This window comes from Eurosta solidaginis, chromosome X, assembly GCF_040869045.1.
Source record: "Eurosta solidaginis isolate ZX-2024a chromosome X, ASM4086904v1, whole genome shotgun sequence".
In the NCBI taxonomy this organism is placed as follows: Eukaryota; Metazoa; Arthropoda; class Insecta; order Diptera; family Tephritidae; genus Eurosta; species Eurosta solidaginis.
In genome coordinates, this window is record NC_090324.1 from 88,943,776 (window position 1) to 88,959,844 (window position 16,069).

At 36.7% G+C, this 16,069-nt stretch overlaps 1 protein-coding gene across 14 annotated transcripts in view; it reads right to left on the reverse strand.

The window, feature by feature from the left end:
* Window positions 1–591: 591 nt before the first annotated feature.
* The window catches only part of LOC137234136 (forkhead box protein P1-B-like), a 76,250-nt gene continuing 60,772 nt past the window's right edge, over window positions 592–16,069 (reverse strand). For 7 of the 14 annotated variants that reach the window (XM_067757755.1, XM_067757751.1, XM_067757760.1 and 4 more), the window contains one exon: window positions 592–1,402. In XM_067757755.1, coding sequence (XP_067613856.1) covers window positions 640–1,308 — 669 coding nt within the window. In that variant the 5' untranslated portion in view covers window positions 1,309–1,402 and the 3' untranslated portion in view covers window positions 592–639. Of the gene's footprint in view, window positions 1,436–5,096; window positions 5,230–16,069 lie in introns of those variants that run through there. The other 7 variants (XM_067757749.1, XM_067757753.1, XM_067757752.1 and 4 more) reach the window with 3 other exon arrangements.

Here is a 16,069-nt window from a genome sequence, read left to right on the forward strand (position 1 = left end):
AAGGGACGGAGAGAAAAAGAAGAAGAGTTAGACAAAGATAGAGAGATAGGGATAGGTGGAGCGGGGAGGAAGAGAAAACTAGAGAGAAAAGAAGGGATGGAAAAGGCGAAGGGGTAGAAAGAGGCGAAGACAGAGAAGTTAATAAAAGGATACAGGAAAGGTGAATTAGAGGTAGAAACTTATTTAAAATTGTGCAGCTAGACAAAAGCAAAACTATATATTCAAGAAATCAGTTGCAAACATTTAAATTTTCCAGCAATTTTCTGGTTTCCCGACCACTTCGTCCCCCTTGTGAGAAGCACCCGCAACGTGATAGTCTCCCTGCGCCTTCTTCCCCCTCGCTTCGCCATTGTAAGTGTGCGAGATATTGATCACAATATAAACAAACAATGTTTATTTTATTTCCTCCTTGCTTATTTGCATGTTTTCGATATCCAGTTTAAAATTTCTGAAGATTTTCGCCGGATTTGCCTTAAAGAGTTTTCTCTTTTCTATTTTGGAAATGTGATGGTGACCACTTCAAAGTACAATTTTTTAGGGGTACTTACTTCAATAAATAAAAGACTTGAAATCTTACCAAATGATATTTTATTATGTATAAATATACTTTGTATACCTTTAACGGGAGTTTATCTTTACTTACTTTACAAAGATGGCAAAGTCATTCACGTCTATTTCGCAGCCCGGCCACCCGCATATTCCATGTGCATATAGAGGGTGATAATATCTTTTCGGACTGTCGGTACTTTTTTTCCTATCAACGTAACTTTTGGCACTGAAATTGGATTCATTACAGCTGATTTCAGCATATTTATCACTCTCCTCGGTATATCCCCCACCTATAGCATCAAAAAAGTTCGCATAGTTTGGTGACATCGAAACAGCACCTGTGTAGCCATTGCCTATTTTAGCCGCGGAAGCATTTTTATGTGGTGATTGTACATGCGCTGCTGCAGCTGCTTCTGCTGCTGCTGCATGCAGCGTTATTTTCACGTTGGATGGAGAGGAAACTGAAACTGGAGGCAAAGAAATAATTACAGGCGACATTATAGTAGACGAATCGGGTGGTGGTGTCATTATACGTGGGGAAGAGAGAGGACATGTACCATGCATCACAAGATTCCGAAAACGTGTTTCTTGTTGCTCCTCATGATTTTCATGCTCCTGATGGCATAACATAGCCGTCGCTTTATTAGTCGTAGTGGTGCTCTTGTGTTGTAAATCCGATGAATGAATATTCTTAAATTTTTGGTCTGCATGTATGTTTTCGATATCCAGCATATGTGGTGTTACTGTTTCAGATTCCATTACTACCGTAGGAAGCAAAAGTGTAGCGTTCGTCGGAGTATATATCAAAGCTATTTATTGACAAAAGCTCTTTAGTGTTGGCGGTGCATGAGAACTGTGTTATAGAGAAAAGAATGGATGTCAGTATCTGAAAATAAACAAATGGTAATTAAACATAACAAGCGTGCCCGAAATCAGTTGAAATGAAAGTTCCATTAGTTTATATGCAATTATTGAATAAAATTTACTTAAAAGTTATTTATTATATTGAAAAACTCACGGAATTTAAAGTGTGTCTGAAATCAGTTTAAATAAAAGTTGATAAACTAGCAAAATTATCGCTTTCCAAAAAACAAGGAAACGTCATTTTTATCTCCAGTAACGCATTTAAATAACTTTTTTAACCGAATTTGCTTCCGCTAAACTTGCCTAACAATTATTTTTCAAATTTGTTATGCAAAAACTTTTATCACCTTTTATCATCTCTGATAGGTTTGATGAACTTAGGATGAGCTTGAATGTTAACCTTGCATTTTAATTGACGACAACAAGGTCATTGAAAAAATAAAAACCCTTTATTATGCAGAATGTATGCATGATTCAATTACAGAGATTTGACGCTCCCAAATTTAAAAATATGGACGGGTTGCTTTTATGAGTAAGGAAAACGGGGAATAATTCCATCTTTTCCCGCGAAAATTGTAGTAGAAAAGTTCTTTTAGTAGTGATAATAAATTTGTAAATGCCAACAGGTTTTGGGGGAAATAATTCATTTTCTACTAAATATTTTGTGAATTGAAAAAGAGTTATATTGGCTTGGTCATTCTTTCAGTATTTGTTTGAAGAATGCCGTACGTAGAATTTGATTCAAAAATACAATATCTCAAAATTTTCTTTGAAAAACCCCCTATCAGTACATTTTGATATCAGAGGGAGTTATCGAAAAGCATTCTGAGGTAAGACGTTTTTCAATCTAATTCTAGTATAGGGCGTTTTTGTGAAAAATTTTGAAATGGGAAATTAAAAAAAAATATTTTGGTATCGGACGATTTTGAACAGGCAGCCGAAATGGGGTGATACTCTACTCATCAGCCACAATGAACTGACAAAAAAAAAAAAAAAAAAAAGAAAATGGCTTATTGTTGTTGTTGTAGCAGTCCTTCGCCTCATCCAATAGGTGCGACCAATCACAAATTGTCATCAATGTCCTCTAACGGGAGTCCCAGGAAACTTGCTGTTTCAACAGGGTCAACCATAATGAGAGGTGCGTAAGAGGCGTCGGTTCTACAATACAAATAAAGAGATGGTTTGTGTCATGTGGGGATGACCTCTTAAGCCCCTAGGCGTTGTAGCCTCATCAATCAGATGTTTGACAAAAACTGTTTGGTTAGCATTTAATTTCTCTCCCTAATGGGCAGTAATCTCGCTTCATTGTGTAGGTGGTATTCTGGGGAAATAAGGGCCCATAGAGGTTCTAAGGGCAGTATTTTGGCAGGCCTGTATTTTCTTCCAGTGAGTAACCTTTAGGCTTGGCGACCATATTGGGGGGGCATAGCATACAATCGCCCGGCCAATTGCTTTGTAAGTGGTAATGAGCGTTTCATCTTTACCCCAAGTACTGCCGGCAAGAGATTTGTGCATTTTATTACGGCTATGGATTTTCGGAACAATTGCGGCTGCATGCTCTCCAAAATATAACTCCTGCACGAACGTCGCACCCAAGATTTTAGGGTGTAAGATAGTCGATAGCTTGATGCCATGGACGTGGATGTTCAATTTGGTCGACATTTGGCGCGTCCATGTTTTAAATAAGGTCGCCGATGATTTGGTCGGCGACAATATCAGGTTTCGCGAGGCGAAAAAGTCAGGGAGATAGCTGTTTATTTTGTTACAAAGCTCATCGATATGTGGCCATTATTGTGCAGTCATCGGCGAAGGAAACGGTAGTGACTCCTTCTGGTGGTGAAGGTAGCTTTGGTATCTAGAATTTAAACAAAAGTGGGGATAGGACACCACCCTGTGGCACCCCTTGTTTAATTCTTCTTGGTTTTGAAGTTTCGTTCCTAAATTGTATCGATGTCTGCCGACCACCCAGATAATTTTAGGTCCACCTTTTAAGACTTGGGGGAAGTGTAGACCCTTCCAGTTCTTGACCATATCAAAAGCTTTTGAGAGGTGTAACGCAACGAGTACTGTCCTAGGAAAGGGGTTTTGATTTAATCCATAATTTATCTGAGTGCTATTGGTTAAAGCGCAGAATGTGTGAACAGGAAGATGCCACAAAAGATTTATAAAAGTTACTAGGATGTGGGGTTTTGGCGTCTAGCCCAGAACAAACTGTTCGATCCAACCATTCCTTCTACGCGATACACTAACAAGAGTGTGGCCGTCGTAAAAATATTCTTTTTCGGCACACCCAGCAAAACCATTTCTTAGGATCGGGGTCAGGTGCAGGACCCGGATTGGGTTCGATACCTTCCCGGAGCAAGGATCTGCTGGGAGGATGACAACAAATTAAATGGGGTTACACTGAAATGACAGCCCTTGGTCGGGAAAAATCCCGAGTCGCTCCGGTACAAAGAACTGCCTTGGGAAGCGATGGCTTAGATTGTATTAGAACTTTATATTCCGACCTTAACTTTGACAGAAGAGTTAAGCTTTTGTGCGGTCCTGCTACACAGGGAGTATTCACTTTTTTATTCTGAAATTTCGGAAATCTCTTCCGCTAAATATTCATGGAAGTGTTCCGGATAAACCGTTAATTTAGAATATTCGGACACGTTCGTTTGATACTACCTCACGAGGTCCGATATACCAAATAAGTATATACATAATATTCCAAAAGTACCCCGATTTCACAAATTCTTAAATAGAGATGAGTGTTCCAGCATGCACATTTCATTATGGCATGTGCATTATTTAATAATGACATTTCTGTGTGAATCGATTTACTTGTCGAGTTTTTGACGTTGAACGATGAATTTTGAATTGGTTTAGGTTTCGTATGTTCATAGGTTTACGAAAGTGCACGATTCCTTGGTGTCCTACTATTCATAAAATTACCTATGTTCAGCCAACAACACTAATATATCATGTTACCAAATTCAACATAAAATTAAAAAAATTGGTCTAAGGAATTATCGGGTATTTGTAAGTGGCAGATTCCACAGATAATTGGAATAATTTATGTATCGGCTCAGATAAGTTAACTGCACAGTATTTGAGTACACAACTAGGAACACCATCTGGACCCGGAGAAAAAATCGGTTTCAAACCGAGAAGGCTCTGAAGAACAGTATTCTTATCAATTACTGGATTAGGAATGCAATTAAAACTTTCCAAGTTGTAGGAGTGTTGACCGGGTTGAAAACGTTTAGATGAGTAGGTCGACCTGAAGAATTCTGCAAATAATTCCGCAATATCATTATCAGAACTAGCATTCTTGCAACCAAAAGAAAAAGTAGCTGGAAAACCAGATGTTTTCCTCTTGGAATTAACAAAACTGTAAAATCTTTTCGGATTGTTGAAAAATTGAAATTTACAACTGCTTAAGTACAATTTATAACATTGTTGGTTTAGACAATGAAAGTTGCAACGAGCAACCGAATATTTAGAAAAATCGGCAGACGATCCTGATCTCTTGAAACGTTTATAAAGCCTAGATTTAACATTATTGAGTCTAATAAGTTGTCTTGTGAACCAAGGTGGTTTACTTGTTCCAGCACTAACACATCGAAGGGGGACACAGCTTTCAAAGAAGCCATCAAGAATACCGTAAAATAATGAAGTCGCTGAGTTGACGTCCTTACTCGAATAAAGATCTGACCAGTCATGAGTAGCAATCAATTCGTTGAGTTTTATGAAGTCCGCCTTATAAAAACATCTTGAGCGGGATCGAGATTTTAATTTTGTAAAGCACAGCTCCATAGGAGGCTAAATAATATCAATTTCTATTTCAAGCGTAGGATGTAAGGGATCTTCTGGAAAAGATAAAGGAGAAATACGATTGAGGTCAAGAATCTTGTTTTTACAATTTAAAACATTGTTGATCTGTACGAGAGATGTATCTAAAATAGTCTTAACGAAATCATGCTGACAGGTGGGAGTCAAAGTGTTTGAGTCGCTCAAGCTAATCCAATTTACCGAGGGTAAGTTGAAATCACCAAGAACGACTAAGCGATCTTTGTCTCGCAACTGAGAGTACAAGTTTCGAATAGCTAAATTATGGCAATTGTAAACATACATATCCGACCGGGGCGGAATATATGAGCAACAAATATATAAGTTAAAACATCACATTGAAATCTTTACTGCTATAAACTCAATATCAAATGCGTTGTCCGACAACAGCAACTCGGATGAAAGACTTGAGTCCACAGCAATAAGAACACCGCCTCTCTGGTTGATGTAGAGATCGTAAGTATGAGCTGGCTGATAACAATAGCTTCAAATAATTTTGGAATAGCGGAGAGCTTTACTATGCCGCGATAGTTTTCAATGAAATATCTAACCTCGCTCTTATAAGGAGGATCTCATTCCTCCTGATACGCTGACGGAAAGATTCCACTCTTCAAAGATAGATTCAACAAGTTAGATAGAGGCTTATAAATATAGTCTGCGCACAATTCTCGAAAAAAATTTGCAAAATCTTGATTGTCGTTGGATAAAAAATTTCGGTACTTCATAATTGAAGAGAACACCTTTACGTTGCGTTTGGAGTTTACGAAACCATAAAACGACTTTGGGTTTCGGATAATATTATTTTTCATCTCACAGATATAAGCGTTATAACACTTTTTATTGGGTTCAAAATACTTCTGAAGTAAAATTGAATCATGATAGTAGTCTTTACTCTTGATTTCTTATGTAACTTAAATGACCGTTTTCTTTTATATTTTTTTAAGCTCTCAGTCCTTAAGTAAACCATGCTTGGGTTGGTTCAACAGTTCCAGATCTACGTTTAGGAACATACCTTTCAAATAGGATGTAATGGTATTTCCAAAATGCGAGACTTTTGTCTCTATATCTGTACTAGAGACAACTAAAATTATATAATTATTAAACCTACAAGTATTAAAGCGCTAGCTACCAGGGTCTTCGGGTTATTGCTACGTTAAACAGGAGATGGCGAATAGGGTCATGAGAACAATAATGCATGTGTGTTGGCGAAAAGAAACATGGTTTTATGATAAGTGCATTTACAGGTGAGTATGACATGCATACACCTGTAGTACGCAAGCGCATAGATGTACACTCACATGTATTACACTGCATAATTCACCATGCCTGCAAAATTAATTTACAATAGGTATTTGTTTTATGTGTAGTAAACGAGCAATAAAAGTAAATAAATATTAAATGGATATATTACACAACTTTATAAACTTACTAGAAGATCCGGCAGACGTTGTTCTGCCCTAAATGTGGCCTATCTGCATACATTTTAATAAGCTTTTTCTGTCTGACTCTGCCCTTCTCCCTCTTAACTTTTTCCTAATCCTTTTATTCACCCCTCCCTCCGTCTTTTTTGCTTCATCTATCTCCATCTTCGTCTCATTCTATCTCTTTCTCAATCTCCTTCTCCATTTTCTCTTCTCTCAATTGCTTCTCATTCTTCTGCATCCCTTATTGCCTGTCCCAGAGGGTGGTATGTATTTTATTCCAGTCCCAGTCCAAGTCCCAGTCCCACTCCGAGTCTCAGTCCCAGTCCTAGTCATAATCCCAGTCCCAGTCCGTTTCTGGATAATATATTACTCTGTACTAAAGCACTCATCAATAGCTTTCATTTGATTTCCATATTCTATAAACACATTCTAGGGGTACACGGGTCCACGTTTCGGCCTATATCTCGAGACCCTGTACATCGATTGCAACCAAACCGCGTGAGGTTTACGCAGCTTGTGTGAAAGTTTGAACAAAATCGACCGACGCATCTCTTCAAACACCGGCGACCAACTAACATACATTTTAGCCTTTCTTTTTATATATATCGACTTTTATTTTTCACACTTCACTATAATATTAAAACGAAATGCATATATTCGTTGCTTTTGAAATTCGGCTTAAAATTTGCACATGGAACAACTAAAGACTCTCCTGAATTAAAAAAAATGGCATAGTACCTCTAAATCGCGGGCCCCCTCAGAAACACCGGGGCCGAGGCTAATCCCCCCCCCCCCCCCCCTCACCTTCTCGACGGGCCTGGTAATGTGCTATACTTGATATCATTCGCTATAATATTTTTTATTGATAAGCACGTTGTTTAATTAAACACCAACCATTTACACGGAAGCATATCCGCACCACCCGAAAATAATATTGCGACTATAAACTGAGATATAACCTATCCTATATTTCAATCTGGATCGAACTACATACGGGGTGCAAAACAAATTCAAAATCGGTTTAGTAGTTTAAGAGTCCATCGGGAACAAACATAGTGACACGTGATTTTTATATATTAAGATAAACAAAATCTATACTCTCTATATCCCAACGATTAAGGTAAGATGATGGCTTGTTGTTGTTAAATACCGAAGTTCTTATTTGGTTTAATCCTGCGCATACATCCAAAATATGGATAGCAGTATTATTGGTTGAGCCGCAAAAGAAACAGACTTGTCGTTCTGATCCGTTTAAGAGATGTGAATGTGTGGTAATTGTGTGTCCGATTTTAAGGCGCTTTGTTGATAGTCAAACCAATCTTGTATGAAGTATTTTGAAGTATATTCTTTGACGAGATTTTTAATATCTTAATCAATCACATAGTCGAACAGGTGCAAAGGTTGATTGCTCGTTATTTAGCAAGAGTATCGGCTTTTTCGTTTCCATCAATACCGGCATGGACTGGGATCCACATAAGTTTGATTGAATTTCATGTTCAAAAAGTATTTCTCTAATTAATTATTGGAATGTTGCTATTGTGGCCAACAATGGCTTCGAACGTAGACTTGCTATCACTGCAAATGACATAATTATTTCCCCTAAGAGAGGCGTACTGTACCGCTTTGAGTAATGCAGCTGCTTCGGCTGTGAATATCGGGCAATACGTTGGCACAGCACCGACGACAATTGTGTACACCAAGCTCATTTGTCACAGCAAACGTAAAGCTGGTGTCAGACCTCGATCCGTCAGTAAACAAGAATTTCCGAGAGCCTCTCAGAAGTTCAATAGATTTGTTGTAGATTTGCCTGTCGCTAGGGCTGGTAGACGCATTTTTAACACGCTTTTATTAGCTTGGCCTGCATGTAGCGGAATCTTTGGGCTTAATTTTCACCGGTTTCTAGAATTCTGATTAATTTGAAACTTTGCATACGTATCAAGGACCGATGACAATGCATTAATGTGATGTTGTGGTGACATAAGGTCAACGGCCATAAGGTCAATTGGCCTTATTACCACTTTGAATGGCCATAAGTTTGATTGAAACTTTGGACACATAACAAGGCTCGATGACAATGCATTAATATGATGGTGTGTTGACATAAGGTCAACGGCCATAAGGTCAATTGGCCTTATTACCACTTTGAATGGCCATAAGTTTGATTGAAGCTTTGCACACGTATCAAGGGTCGACGATAATGCATTAATGTGATGGTGTGGTAAAATAAAGTCAACGGCCATAAGGTCAATTGGCCTTATTACCACTTTGAATGACCATAAGTTTGATTTAAACTTTGCACACGTATCAAGGCTCGATGACAATGCAATAATGTGATGGTGGGTTGACATAAGGTTAACGGACATAAGGTCAATTGAACTTATGACCACCCCAAATGGCCATAGATTTGAAACCTTGCACATAATGCGAAAAACGCATTCCTTTATTAATGATAGAAGTGGATGCACGGCACATTTACGAAAGAGCATACTGGAGCCCTTTTTTAACACGGTTTTATTAGCTTGGCCTGTATGTAGCGGAATCTTTGAGCTTAATTTTCACCGGTTTCTAGAAGTCTGATTAATTTGAAACTTTGCATACGTATCAAGGACCGATGACAATGCATTAATGTGATGGTGTGGTGACATAAGGTCAACGGCCATAACGTCAATTGGCCTTATTACCACTTTGAAAGACCATAAGTTTGATTGAAACTTTGCACACATATCAAGGCTCGATGATAATGCATTAATATGATGGTGTGTTGACATAATGTCAACGGCCATAAGGTCATTTGGCCTTATTACCACTTTGAATGGCCATAAGTTTGATCGAAACTTTGCACACATATCAAGGCTCGATGACAATGCATTAATATGATGGTTTGTTGTCATAAGGTCAACGGCCATAAGGTCAATTGGATTTATTACAACTTTGAATGGCCATAGGTTTGATCTGCCGACCCTTGGCAATTTCGGCGAAAGACCGAGTCCAGCCTCCCTGCGTCTTGGCCCTTTTCGGTGCCGTGGGGTTGGATTCATCCATGGACCGCGGCGTTTCGAGGTTTCATCACTCTCGACTAAAACTTTTAAAATTATTTGAACTAAAAAATTAATAAATAATAGTTTAAAAAAACTAAAAAACACGCATTTATTGCAAACCGAACTAAAAAATAGAAAATAAATTTCAATTAAAAAGAGTTTATATAACAGTAGTAGAAGGTTAAACAATCGTTTATAGTTAATCACCTCAAAATAAAATTATAATAAAATTTAAGTTATTAACAGAATAATTTAATTCACAGTAAAAAGCGTGGGGTGCTTGATATTGAATGTTACAATCATTCTATTGACAACTATCTGAGAGGAAAGGTATGAAATGTAGTCAAATTCACCCCACGCTTTTTACTCTGAATTAAATTATTCTGTTAATAACTTAAATTTTATTATAATTTTATTTTGAGTTGATTAACTATAAACGATTGTTTAACCTTCTACTACTGTTATATAAACTCTTTTTAATTGAAATTTATTTTCTATTTTTTAGTTCTGTTTGCCATAAAAGCGTGTTTTTTTAGTTTTTTTTTAACTATTATTGTACTTTAATAGATTGGTTATGAAGAATGACTTTATTGACAGCCACTGCGGGTGTGTCTCATTTTTCGACAGCGCTGGTATCGAAACTATGTCCAGCTTTCTCCCATGTTTAAAGCACGTGATATCGCCGAGGTAGTTATATTTCGTTTTTTTGAGCCATTCCGATTTTATGTATGAAAAAGTAGTTTGCTTCTGCTGTACAGCATTTTTGGGATTAGCATCATCAAGATGGTACGGATTCTTTCGGAGATGGCTGGAAGTCCGGCTTCAGCTAAAATTACTTTTGGTGGAGATGTGGGGAAGCGCGGATACTTCTCCTGGCAGCTGCGTGATATGGTGCTTGTAGACGTTTGATGTGTGTTTTAGCGCAGTGACCATATATTGTAAGTCCGAAATCGATTTTAGAGAGTATCATGGCTTTAGTTATATTTACAAGAGTTCTTATATGTACTAGACAATATTTCGATGATAAGTATTTTATTATGTTAAGCCTAGAGAATAAGCTTAGTCTAATATATTCGCAATGCTCCTTAAATGTAAATCTTTTATCAAATAATATGCCTAATATCTTTAAGCTTTTAGTATGAGGAATATTAATTTTTAATTAGACAGGAAGATGTTAGGTAAGACGCATTTATGTTTTCTGCAAATATGAAAGGTTGTGCTTTTATTTGCCTACAAATTTGCTCCGGATATTTTTGACCAATCGTTTAAGTCTGCCAAGATATTAGAAAAGGTAGTTTTAATTGCGTTTAAATCTTTGGCTTTTGAAAAGATTACTACATCATCAGCATAAGCAAAATGTTCAATTTGGTTGTATGAAGAAATGATAGTGCTGACTGCGTTGAAGGCGATTGTAAATAGGATTACAAATAACGGAGATCCTTGAGGGATTCCATTAAAAATCGGGTATATTTCAGATTTCTCACTGTTTACGCGAACGAAAAACTTTCGATTGAATAGGAAGGATTTTACAATATATATAATTTTTCCCCAACTTTCCATCGTTTAAGTTCTTGTAAAATACAATGGGCGCCAATTCTGTCATAAACCTTTTCAAAATCTAAACTCAGTATTGAAACATGCGTTTTTGATGAAAGGGCGTTGGAATTAAAATGCTGAAGCAACAGAAGAGGGTCAGTTACGCTTAAGCCTTTTCTAAACGCAAATTGGTGTGGATTAAATAATCATTTGGCTCGGAAAAACATATAATTCGTAGTGAGATTATCTTTTCTAACACTTTGGACATGCACGGTAAAAGTGAGATCGGCCTGTAAATTAGTATAGTAGTATTTGGCTTATTTGGTTTTGGGATAGGTATGATGCCCGCTGTCTTCCATTCTTGTGGGTACACCTTGGTCAAGGATTTGATTGTACAAGTCTTGATTTCAGAGTACAAGGAATGTTACGAAAAATAGGGTACGGTACTTTGTCTGCACCTGGAGTTTTTCCCGTCATTGAAGAAATCGTACTGTCAAATTCAAATAAAGTTATTGGTGAATCACCTTTAGATGCTGATAAGGAAGGAACGTGGTTTTTTTAATTTTCATGTTTGGCCTCGTCATTCAATCTATTGAAGTCTCTCCTAAAATTTGCGAAGTGTCAGTAATTTGACCATGTTTTAGCGAACTTATCGGCAATAATTTGAGAATCATAAATCGGGCCTTCTGGTGAATGGATAAAGGAGATATGGTTTCGTTGGCGTGACGATGTAAGACTTTTTATGTCTGCCCACACTTTTTTTGAACTGGATGATGGCGTTATTTCCTCGGTAAGGTTTTCAAGTGATTGTTGTTTAGCAGATTTAAGTTCTCGCTTGAAAAGAGCATTGGATTTTTTGTATTTTATGAAGTTTTCGTCGGTTCTACTCTTTTTATATTGCGACCACAATTTTATTTTTGAGTTTCTTAGTGTTGATAAATGATTTGACCAGTAAGGTACCTTATCAGAAAAAGTTTGTATGTTTGTTTGTGGGATAGCGAGGTGCGCAGCTGAGCGAATGATTGATTTGATTGCTGTTGCTTCTGCATTGACATTTGAAGAGGAAGGTTTGCTATTGGATAAAGATATTGCGATATTGCAGAATTTCGGCCAATCTGCTTTTTCCGGTATGAGTTTGGCAACAGGCTTGACTATATAGGAAATAGGAATTGAGAAAGAAATTAAAATGGGGAAGTGATCGCTATTGTGCAAATCATCCAGTGTTTTAGATGATAGTTTTGGGGCTATGGATGCTGAAGAGAGGGTAATATCAGGGTGGGAAAAAGATTTATGAGTGGAGAAATGAGTGAGAGAACAATCATTGAGAACCACAAGATTTTTCTAGACAATTATATCCTCGATTATTTTTCCCCTTTTATTAGCCGAAGTAGAACCCCACAGCGGACTCCAAGCATTGAAATCACCTAATAGTATAATAGGAATAGAGAAAAGATTTAGAATGTCAGTTATGTCTCTGATGTTAAGTTTCTGATCTGGAGGAATGTAGCACGAAATTATTGTGAACTTAAAACCAATGTCCACCTCTAATGCCAGAGATTGAATATTAGAATTGATAGAAATCTGCTTGTGTTGCAGCGATTTCCCTAGGAAAACGGCTATGCCTTATTTGCAGGATGTATTTAGTGGGCTGTTATGAAAATAGCTCACATACTTGTTGGGAGAATATGCTTATTTACCTGCTGGTATATGTGTTTCTTGTAAAGTTATTATTTCGAGTTTAAGTTCTTTAATGAGTAGATTTAAATCGGGATAATTGTTAAGAAGGCCATTAATGTTCCACTGTATTATTTTCATATTTCATTATCGGTCATTTCGATTGAATTGTTATTATCTAAGTTAACAGTTTGGAGGGAACTGGAGGAATTCAGATAAGAAGTAAATTGAGGTATGAAATCTGATGAGAGAGAGGTTATATGGGAGATGAAGTCGTAAGAGAGGGTATTGGTTATTGTTGGAGTATCGACTGACTCAATAGCATGTTGATTGGTTGTATTTTATGCGTTTGATGTGTTTAAATTTATTTCTGCATTTTCTGTATATATATTTTTTTCTTTGATTATATTTCTTTCTTTATCGATAGTGTTGTTTGCTGGTATTTTTGTTTGCGCGTTTTCTTCGCTAGTGTGTGTTTTTTTTTTTATTATTTTTGTTTATTGGCATTTTTGCTACTTCTGAGAAGGGAGTACGGTTTTCATTAGTTTGTTGTGGGATTTGTTTTTTCTGGATTTGGATAGCTTCGCGCATTGAGCACTTGTTGTCAGTTTTAATCGAAATGACCCGTTCCATTTGAATAAACCTAGGGCAAGATTTACTTGATTCCGGATGGTCTCCTGAACAATTTGCGCAAAAAGTGCGTGAGCAAGGTGATGGGTCATGAGGAGGGAGAGAGCAAGTGTCGCATGCGGGTGTCTTAGTACATCTTTTCTTGGTATGACCAAGAAGTTGACAGCTTTTGTATATCATAGGATTCGGATAATAAGGTCTTACTTTCGTGGTGCACCATGACAATTCAATTTTGCTTTGTAAATGGTAACGATCGAAAGTGAGAAGTAACACACCGCTTGGAGAAGGCTTACCATCAATATATTTTAGGAATTTGTAAACATCTGTGACACCCTGTTCTTTTAAATTTTCAACAATCAAATTTTCTGAGATGTCATTTAAACGGAGCGTAAATTGTCCCCTTTGAAGAATTCAGGCTATTGTGAAAGTCAAATTTCACTTGGCAAACGCCATAGAGGTATTTAGCAGAAAGGAATTTGTTTGCCACATCACTATTTTTTACAAACAAAATTAGATTTCCATCTCTTAATTCAGATATGTTTATAATGTCGTTGCTTATGTTTTTCAAAGCATTGTGAGCAGCGAAACACGAATATTTGCTGAAAGTTTTTTTAGTATCAACAGCACTTGTCACTACATACTTCGGATTTTCTTTTTTTCACAATTGGTAACGAGGTAAAAACTTCTTTTGTGATATAAATTTTTTTTTTCGTTTAGGCTCGGGGCTTGTCGATAATAAGGCAAACCTATTGTCCCCTAATGGGGGCCCCTTGGGGGACATTTTTATTTTTAATTAAATTTTCTGCTATAGCAAATACAATTTGCATACGCGTTAGGAAAAAAATAAAAAAAGACCGTGTGAATAGAAGAAAAGCGAAAGAGATTTGCAAAACACTCAGAGTACACAATCAAACTAGTCGATGAAGACAACCGAATTCAACGGAGATAAGTCAATGACTGTTATATATATTATATTACATACATACATGTAAGGTGCGATAACCTCCGAAGAGATCTAAGGCCGAACATCTCTACCAATTTGCGTCGTGCTCCTCTTGATTTTCCCTACAAATTGGCCGGACGGGACCTACATGTTTTATACCGACTCCGAACAGCATCTGCAAGGCAGATGAGTTTTCACTGAGAGCTTTTCATGGCAGAAATACACCCGGAGCGCTTGCCAAACACTGCCGAGGGGCGACCCCGCTTAGAAAAATTTTCTTCTAATTGAAAAACCTTATTTCTAAAATTTTGATGTTGCTTTGCCCGGGGTGTGAACCCAGGGCATACGGTGTGGTAGGCGGAGCACGCTACCATCACACCACGGTGGCCACATATTATATTGATCATTTAAAAAAATATATAATGTATACTTGTATATATTTATTTTTGTAAACATTCATCTATATAACTTTAAGTTTGCACATTTAAAATAATTAAATGTTTTTTTATCCCTTTGTTATTGTAAAACTTTATATGAGCTAAAAGGCCGTGGTTAAATAAAACAATATGTAAAATACAAATATTTAATAATTTAATTTAAATTAAATATTGCGGTTTATTTAAAATTGTATTTTATTTAACTACGGCCTTCTAGCTCATTTAAAGTTTTACAATAACAAATTCTTACAAGGCTATCAAAAATCATCAATAATGTTTTTTATCACTTTTAGGAATTTTGCGAAATATTCTTGATTATAAAAACGGTTTGAATGTTGTTTAAGTCACGATGAAACATTGGTTTTGATTTCGAGGATTTGCTTGTAAATTTAAAAAGGCTTATCGAAGGTAACATTTAACTCACTAGTCCACACATTTAATTGTGCGCACGCATACCTATGTATGTATATACGCACATTCATACTTTTGGGTCATATTTGGATCACATAATACGTACAAGAATAGAAAGAAACCTATTAAAAATCGCCGCAAGGGGGCGCAATGATCGATATATTCAAAAAAATCGTATTTGTGGTCCGTACAAGAATACAAAGAGTGGTACGTACAAGAATAGAAAGAGAACTATTAAAAAAAATCGCCGCTGCCCAAGGATCGAGATATTAAAAAAATCGTATTTGTGGTCCGATTTGACTCATATTGGGAACACATAATATATACGAGAATAGAAAGAGACTTGTTGAAAAAAACTTGCCGCTAGGTGGCGCAGTGATCGAGATATTCACAAAAAATCGTATTTGTGTTCCGATTTGGCTCATATTTGAAACACATAATACATACATGAATAGAAAGCGCCCTATGATGTCCGCTTTGGCTCAGCAGAGTAGAGTAAAGTCTTTGGAAGGATTATGTATTGAGGACATAGGTTGTAACAAATTGTCAGGAAAGAGTTCTGACTAAATAAACTAATGAGTCCCTAAATAAACTAAATAGAATAAGAAATAATAGGCAATTAAATAAAGACTAAAAACTTGAAAATAAAATAAAAAAAAATGTTTAAGTTAAACTTTTTTATTGAAAACAATACTTACATGAAGTAATAGTAATACTAAAGGCTAGAAA